This window comes from Aspergillus fijiensis, assembly GCF_003184825.1.
Source record: "Aspergillus fijiensis CBS 313.89 unplaced genomic scaffold BO72scaffold_60, whole genome shotgun sequence".
NCBI classification, from domain to species: domain Eukaryota; kingdom Fungi; phylum Ascomycota; class Eurotiomycetes; order Eurotiales; family Aspergillaceae; genus Aspergillus; species Aspergillus fijiensis.
The window spans coordinates 224,260-232,856 of record NW_024469036.1 but is presented as its reverse complement, the minus strand read 5'-3'; the positions used below and the strand labels follow the sequence as shown (position 1 = coordinate 232,856).

The 8,597-nt window shown below is 50.8% G+C and overlaps 3 protein-coding genes across 3 annotated transcripts; 1 reads left to right on the top strand and 2 right to left on the bottom strand.

Annotated features, from left to right (window-relative positions):
• The first annotated feature begins 88 nt into the window (after positions 1-88).
• BO72DRAFT_451830 (uncharacterized protein) lies at positions 89-292 on the top strand. The gene has a single exon (XM_040945588.1). It carries the CDS (start codon positions 113-115, stop codon positions 275-277), a length of 165 nt encoding a protein of 54 aa, XP_040797458.1. The 5' UTR covers positions 89-112; the 3' UTR covers positions 278-292.
• A 697-nt stretch (positions 293-989) lies between these two features.
• yop1 (putative membrane biogenesis protein (Yop1)) lies at positions 990-2,343 on the bottom strand. The gene is made up of 7 exons (XM_040945587.1): positions 2,283-2,343; positions 2,112-2,189; positions 1,706-1,912; positions 1,627-1,635; positions 1,421-1,484; positions 1,291-1,348; positions 990-1,214 (listed from the first exon to the last, which is right to left on the bottom strand). Exons 2-7 carry the CDS (start codon positions 2,163-2,165, stop codon positions 1,097-1,099), a joined length of 510 nt encoding a protein of 169 aa, XP_040797457.1. The 5' UTR covers positions 2,166-2,189; positions 2,283-2,343; the 3' UTR covers positions 990-1,096.
• A 1,557-nt stretch (positions 2,344-3,900) lies between these two features.
• On the bottom strand, positions 3,901-8,345 carry BO72DRAFT_500111 (putative RSC complex subunit (Sth1); the record flags this gene model as incomplete). Its single annotated transcript, XM_040948880.1, has 4 exons — positions 3,901-4,113; positions 4,169-7,893; positions 7,967-8,168; positions 8,280-8,345. 4 exons carry the CDS (start codon positions 8,343-8,345, stop codon positions 3,901-3,903), a joined length of 4,206 nt encoding a protein of 1,401 aa, XP_040797456.1.
• Between the last annotated feature and the right edge of the window lie 252 nt (positions 8,346-8,597).

Here is an 8,597-nt window from a genome sequence, read left to right as displayed (position 1 = left end):
CCCAATGTCATACCCATCCTGTCGAATTGTCGCAAACACGAGGCCGGTTAATGGCGACTCCTATGACTGACCACCATTCCAATTTTTAGAACGGGCTAAGGTCCGCAAAGCAATGGAGAATATGCTCCAGAAGGCCGCACTGAAGATCCTCGCCGTGGTCAATCGCGATAAGGATCATATCCCACCCATCACGACTAGCGACTCCAACCCCTTCCCTTATCGCATTGTCCTCAACCCGCGCACAGATGGGTGGCAGAATAGGTTTGGGCTGTATTAAGAGGAAGGCGGAAGGGGGGTCCCACCCTCAGCGGTCTTGTCTGCTTGCATTTGCATCTGCATTGGCTGGGCTACAGATACCCAGGGCATTTTCATCATATTGCTTTCTATCTATCTATTCATTTTCTCTCCCTGGCGGTGTCCGGCACCCCAAGGGTTTTGGTCATGGGCGAGAGTGAAGCATGAGACTTTCGTCTCGCGGTGGGCCAACATATTTAAATCTTGTGGATGTACTTACTATACGATACGACTTTAGGATGATGTTAGTTTCCTTATGACTTGTCTTGTCTTGGCTCTCGACGTTACAGGGCAAATGTGTCATACTCGGAGAAGGAAACCAATCAAAGACGCAATCAACAGTGCTCAAATTACCGAGACATTATGCATCCAATATACCTAGCTAAATCATCCACTACGGCACGGGACTCGATCTATCAACTAGTCCCGCCCGTAGCGTTTCCCGCCCCCTCCATCATGCATCATCCATCAATCACATCCATAAAACGTTCTACTGCCCAAGCAATTCATGACAAAACAAGAGTAACATGACAAAGATTGGCCCAGCCCAGACTCTCCGTTTTCTCCACCACCAGGAGTCCCAAGAACTCCAGGTGCCCTCTTTTCAATCTTTATTCAATCCAGTTCAAAAGAACATGAATCGTCCAAACATATCAAAGAAGACGTCATATCCAACACTCCGCCGGCTGGTTCGGGGTTTTTTTTTCGACCTCCACCTGTCGAGAGCCCTGGGGTCTGATCTACAGTCTATGGAGACTGCAGATCGGCCCCACAGCTGCTCAACTTTCTAAGTAAAGTCTATTTACTGCGCCTTGGTGGCAGCGTCGGCCTGGGCGCGGAGGTTCGCAGAGGTGGAACCGCCCTGGAAGAAGCGGCCGAGCACGGGCTGGATGAAAGAGTGGAAGACGATTTGAGCACCGCTAGAAGAAAGGGTCAGTCAGAGTCGGCTTAGGCAACCCCTAAACAACAATGGGCGGGTTGAACAGGGTGACATACTTGGTCTGGGGCAGAGCCATCCAGAGGACAAGGGCGAACTTGAAGATGTAGTAGAAGGCTGTAATTCGCGCACATTAGTCGTTACTTCATCAATGACCACCACCCCCGAAGAAGAGCAACGGATACGTACGGAACCAGTAGGGGGCGCTGACGGCGCTCTCAAGGACGGTGAAGAAGGCATAAACAACCCAGTACTATGGCACAATCACATGTTAGTTGCTGCTGACGAACAGACGTCACGTGCTCCAAGGTCGGGTGGTCGGGATGGAGAGTATCTCCATCTCGGGACCCATGCCGCCTGAAGCGCGATAAGAGAATGCGATCACGGGGACATACCGTCAACCACTGCAGAAGATTGTCGGGTTAGCATCATTGTCGATTTTTGGTGTAGAAAGATCAGAATTGCAAAACATACCTGCGTGTCGTCGGCCTTACCGGCGGTGAAGAGGGCGTTGAGGGAGTAGTAGCCAGGGATGACAAAACCGGCGAGGTTGACGAGGAATTCACCGGCAATGTTGAAGAAGACGAGGAAGGTGTAGATACCAACCAGGCCGAGGATCACGTAGACCTTGGGGACGGAGGACTGGCGCTCAAGGTTGTTGAGAAGGGGGTACTTGGAGAGCTGAAGAGGAGTTCCCACAAAAAGGGAAGATTAGCTTCAGAAATATCAAAACATGGTAGGAGCTTCATCCCTCGGGGATGGGAAAAGCAGCAAAGCAAACAACAATCACACAAATCAGAGCAAATAAAGCTTGAGATGTCGCAGTTCACACAAAGCAAGACACGAATGAGGCCGAAGCCGACGCACACACGACACTTACCTCCTTGTCGAGCTGGGCAATGGCGTGCTGAGCACGATCCTGGAAAGAAGCCATTTCGGATGGATTTGACAAGCTGATCTGAACAACTACGATTAGATCGAGGTATTGTGAGATGGAAAGTTGAAAGTTTGGGGAAGGTTTTTGGGGGATTGGAGGGGGAAGAGTACGAACAAGGTGGTTGTGAAGGAGAAGAGTCGAATCGTTATCAGTAGGCAGGATGTTTTTGGCAGAGCTGGTGGAAGAGGAAAGGGAAGGAGAGGTGAGATTCAAAAGGACGAGCTGGCGGTTACGGAATGGAAATCGGGCCTGTTTCCCCAATGACGGTGCGTCACATCACGTGATGATTCGCTCATGACGTCGAGGGCTTTGAAGAAGCCCAGATGACGTGGTGCTGGGAGTCCTTCACTTCGGCGGAACTTGGTCTAGAAGCCTCGATATTAACGATCATGGTTCGTTCCCTGGGGAGCTTCCTAGCATCATATGGGCCCTTTCATCTCGTTGTTTTTCTTACCTCCTTCTTTAGGATGAAAATGTGTATCAGCGACCCTCTCGGCAGATGCGGTGTACATACACTACAATACGGATAGCTGCGGAAGACGATAGCGTAATAAAAGGTATGCTTCTCGTACGGTATCGTATGGATATGCTACGCTGCAAATCTATTAGCTTCTGCTGCAACAACAAATGGCTGTAGTTTGGACTATCTATAATCCCCATGCCTACCTCATACTCATATTATGCATGGTACTACTGTAGCTCTCCAGAGTTCCAATTAGAGATAAACCAATAATCTCCTTCCACGCATCACTCTGCTATATCCCAGTGTTCCCCCAACCACTGTACTACTGGTGTTGCAGCTGGGGCCAGCTTGCATTTGCAGTCCCCAATCGAACAATCCAGAAGAGTAGCGACCGATCAAGGCCCGCATTAGTACCCAAGCTAGGCTTCGACTAGGAGAAGAAGCAATAGATCTATCTATACATAGATTGGTCTGATCTGGATCTGCCACCAGGGATGTGCAAGGAAGAAGATCCAATCAGTTATTCCTCCCTTCATACGTGGCTACTCCGTACATGGTAGTCCGTACGGTACAATCCCCTCTCTGTAGAGCAGGCTCCTACGTAGAATGTGCTACAGAGTATCACTCCGCCCGTCGAGCACCATTTCCTATGACGAAACCACAATCAGACAACAACTCATACATTACAAAGGACTACATTGACTATGGCTAAACCACAAAAGGACGGAGAATCCAAGTTACAACCAAAGCCATCATCCTCCGAGAGACGCGTGGTTTAGCCGCTTTTGCCCTCAAGCCCAACGACCCGAGGCAACGGTCGTTGCAGAAGTCGTAGGAGGAAAAAGGGGGGAAGGAAGGGGAAGAAGAGAAACGAAAATGGAACATGTCTTCGACCAGGCTCCCAATCCAGATATCCTTCTCAGACAGCAGAAATGATTTTGTGGGGGGGGGGGAGTATGAAATTCATGTCGTTGTAAGTGACTGCAGGAAACAGAAAGAATAAGAAAAAAGAATCAGGAATCGCTCGTCTTCAAGCTGGAGAGCATTGCGCCATCGACCGTCGTCCATCCGCAGCCACCAAAGTCATGTAACGCCGTCCACGGAGCCAAATATCGGAAGAGGGCATGTCAAGAAACACAGAAGGGTGAAAATAAAAGAGGCGAATCAAAACAGTATAGAAGGTAATGTGCAATTAAGCAAAGGTTTTTGCAACACATTAAAACATATCGGAAATCAGCCCACTATATCTGCAAAGCGTCTATTAGCGGTTCATTCATCCTCGTTCACACCACTGCCGCTAGTCGGTCCCATGCTGTCCCGATTGCCGCTGTTGAAGGTCAGCTTCAGTTTGGGCGTTGCAACAGGACCGGGTGTGTCGGTGCCCGAAGCCGCAGCGGGTTGCTCATTGCCACCTAGGTCGTCATAATTGGCGAACTGGGGATGAGCTTCGGTTTCCTTCTTCAGTTCGGATAGACATTTGGCCTGTGTACTGTTAGCATCAATCCACCTCAAATTGACCTGTCGCAAAATATCTCACCTCGATGTCGTTGGCATCTTGAAACAGGATGCTGCCGTCCTCATTGTATGTTCGAGCGTTCTGACACAGAAGGTGGATGTCATTACGGAAGTCCTTCAGGTTCTGGTACTCGTCACGGTTGATCTTCTTCTTGATCATCTCCATGGCGATCGGGTTCTGGATGATCATGTAGTAGTCAGGATACTGCGACTTGGGAGGCGGCTTCATGAAAGGTTCGATGATAGACCGGGTCACGGGCCCGTCCTCGCTGTCCGAGGAATCTGCTGGCAACTCCTGCTCCATGTCCATCAATGCCTGGTAGACATGGTTAACGATGCGCTGCAGAATAGCGCGATCCTCGCTGCTCAAGGTTTCGATGGGTTTGGCTTGTCTTCCTCTCTTTCGCTTGGGCTGAGGCGTTTCTTCCACAACCTCCTCTGCCTTGCGCTTGGGAGCAGGTCCGCGGCGACGTTTCTTTGGTTGAGGGGCTTCCGAGCTCTCCCGCGACGGTTCCGGTGAGGATTCAGCACCTGCCTTCCGACTGCGCTTCTCCTTGTTGATACGACGGCGCTCAACTCTGGCCTCCTTTCTGGCGATCGCATCTTCGATGGTATCGTCATCGGCATCCACAGCCATAAGCCATTGTTCTTCCGTGAGACCATCGTCGTAGCGGGTCACCTTGCGTTCACGTGCACCACGGCCACCCAGATCAACCTCAACTTCTTCGGTGACCGGGTTTTCTTCAGTGAGATAGATATCCGGCAGTTCTTCTTCGCACATGAGGCGAGGGTATTTGTGGCCAGGACCGTATGGGGTATTCTTTTGTCGCTCCTTGTCAATACGCTGGAACGTGATCAGTTCTTCGTCCGATCGTGCCATGATATCGTTGAGGTCATCGTCATCCATCTCCTCCTGGTCACCGATTTGATCAGCGGCCTCCGCCGTCTCCAGCAGTGTCCGCAAGAGTGCGTCACGTTCTTCGTTGGTTGACTTGTTATCGAACTTTCCTGCCTGAATGACTTTGCCGTCCATATCAAGCTTGAACTGTGCACGTTCTAGGATTTTTTCTTCAACTGAGTTGGAGCTGATGAGACGCAGAATACGAACTTCGTTCTTCTGACCAATACGGTGAGCTCGATCCTGTGCCTGCAGATCCTGATGGGGATTCCAATCGGAATCGAAGATGATGACGGTGTCAGCGGTCTGGAGATTAAGACCAAGACCACCCGCACGTGTTGACAACAAGAAGCAGAAGTACTCGGAGCCTTCGGCGTTGAACTTCTTCAGAAGATCCGACCGATCATCGGACTTGGTAGAACCATCGAGACGGAGATATTTCAGGCCACGAAGGCGCAAGAAATCCTCCATAATGTTCATGATCTGAGTCATCTGGAAAAACATCAAGACACGATGACCAGTGGCACGGAACTTGGGCAAGATTCTGTCCAGTAGTTCGAATTTACCGGCCGTACGCCAGAGTAGATCGTTGGTTCCGCGTCCAGGGTTCATCTGATCTTCAACAGGCTCGAAAACAAATGGATGGTTACAAAGCTTTCTCAGCTGCATCAACATGTTACTGAGACCACGCATACCGGTCTTACCACCCTTGCCATCACTGACGGCCATTTTGTTGTGGGTGACAAGCTGCCTATAAAGCTTGGCTTGCAGAGCAGAGAACCGACACTTGATGACTCTTTCTTGCTTATCGGGCAGATCCTTCTCGACATCCTTCTTCAGACGTCGGAGCAGGAAAGGTCGAAGAACCTTGTGCAAACGACGAATAACGAGCAACTGTTCTTCTTCGCTGAGTTCCATGCGATCTTGTCCACCCGTGTTAGCGAACGGTGTATTGAACCACTCGTCAAAGGATTTCACAGATTTGAAGATGTTCGGCAAGACGAAGTTGAGTAGAGCCCACAGTTCTGGGAGATTGTTTTGCAAGGGAGTACCGGTCAGAATCAGACGATAACGGCTAGTATAGTACTGCGACAAAGTACTGCTCAACTTCGACTGCGTATTCTTCATACGATGACCTTCATCGACAATCATGTGAGTCCACTTGATCTTGCTCAGAATCGGGCGATCCTTGATGATGTATTCGTAGGTGGTCAGAAGGACCTGGAAATTGCCCCAGCGGATCTGATTTTGCTGCTGTTTGCGCGCATTGGGGGGGCCCTTGTAGACAACCCTCGAGACCGAAGGTGCCCATTTCTCAAATTCCAGGTTCCAATTGGTGAGGGTACTGAGAGGAACAATGACGAGGAAAGGCCCATTGTTCTTCTTTCTCTCAATGATGTAGGTGATCAAACTGATGGTCTGAATGGTTTTTCCAAGACCCATCTCATCTGCCAGGATACCATTGAGGTTGTTGTTGTAAAGTGAGATCATCCACTGCAGACCCTTCATCTGATACTCTTTCAAAGTACCGCCAACAAGGATGCTTGGCTGGACAGTGACTTCTTCTTTGATACGATGAGCAACAGCATAGTAGTCAATTTTCTTTCTGCCATCGCCCTCGTCTTCACTTCCAGAAGCAATCTCTTCCTCCTCTTCCTCCTCCTCGAAGAACTGATCTTCTTCACCATAACGCTCAGCAAGACTGCGCTGTTGCTCCCGCACGGAGGCAGCAAGCTGCTTGAGGAAGTTGTCGGTCTGTTTCAACAGGTGAGAGATACGAGAATCCTTGGCTTGTCCGAGCAATTTCAAGTAAGTCTCCTCATCGTTAGCCTTCAAGGCTTGGAGACGTTGCTTGGCAGTACGCTCGACACGTCTCTGCTCCTCACGCTCCATATGTTGATGGTGTTGAAGCATCATCCGACCCAACTTCTGCGCACGGGTGCGCTGCTGAGCAGCAGCATTTTGCAGTTCCGCGCCGTGGTTGAGGATGGCCTGGAGATGATCGTACTGTTTACGCTTTTCTCTGGTTTCGCGCGCATCGCGTTGTTGCTTTTCCAGCTTCTCTGTAATGCGGGCTTCACGCAAGTTCTGCTTCTTCATCCGGCGATGGCTAGAGCGGTTCGCCGTCATACCCAGATTATCAAAGTGAAACATTTCGTGCTGCATCTGCTTGCGAAGAAGCTTCTGTTTAGGCAACAAGCTGAGCATCTTATACTCAATCAAAGCTTTCAGCTTCAGGGAATCGTCGCCCGTGGCAGTGTCACTCTGGCTAGAGTCCCAGACACCGAGATTGGCCGGAAGCTCAGCCAGCTCAGCCTTCCGCGCGTTGATCCTGTTGTAAAGTGCAAGCTCCCTCTCTTCGCGCACTTGGTCCATGTCAATGCCAGCGGGCATCAAAGCAGGAACGCGCATGCGATTAGCACGAGAGGTATGATCCGTGAAGCCGATGGTCTTGGGTATCAGATCATAGGGTGACTGGAAGGTTTGATAGAAGTCCTTGGTCTGATCCTCCTCTTCTATATTCATAGAGGACTCAGCCTTCCCTTGAGCAGCGCTGTCCAAAACGTTCTCAGCACTCGCGATGGCATCTGCAGGAGCCGGAGCCTGCGCCTTTTTGGGAGGGAAGAGTTGTTGTTGAACTCGAGCTGGGATCGGGAGGTTCTTGGAGAGCATCTTGAAGGCCAAAATCTGGTTCCGAAGCGTCGCCAATTGCTCGGCAGAAAAGCTACTGCTGGCAACAGGCATACCCTTTTGAGAGGGAATCTGGCCTGAAGCCTGCTGGGCAGCGGGTGTAGCCGAGGATCCATCCGATACCACGTTGACAGGGGTTGTGGCGGGATTACTGCGGCCTGTGGATGCTAGCGTTAGCGAAGAGGCTACCTAATGATTACCTGCAGACGCAGGTCAAGATGGAAGCCGTACCATTGACACCATTTGCGGCGGCGGCGGTCTCTGGAGTCACGCCATTGAGCTGCTGCTGGCGTTGTTGCGCCTGAAGCTGCTGTTGGGCGAACCTCTGCTTCTGAAATACTTGTTGCCGCTGGACTGCTGAAAGCAGGTTATGGGCTTTGAGGTACTCGGGATCGTCATGGCGCACGCCTTGTTCTTGCATCTGCTTGTATTTCTTCAAGGGGGGTTAGATTTATGCCATGGAGAAGTTGGAACGAAGAAAGGAAGGGTGTGGTATGGTGGTATAAGGAAGAAGAGAGTGAAGGGCGGGTCAAGGCGGACGCACCTGCAGGACTTCTTGAATGTGTTGCTGCGTCAAGTTCGGCGGCAAGCTCATGTTTCCAGCCGCCATGTTGGGTGCTGACTGGAGAGAGGCCATGCTCTAGCGCGTGGTTGTTTTATTCATAAGCAACGCAGGAGACACGAGGGAGGCCTGGGTTGCGACAGGGCACAGTGGAGCGCTTAGGAAAACACGTGGAAATTGAGAGCGGCGACGGTAAATGAGGGATCGCGCGAGGGGAGCGATGGGGGGCGCTCAGTTACGAAAGAGAATGGATAGGAATGCCTCTTTGTGGATGGATGCGACAGGTAGCGGCCTGTATCT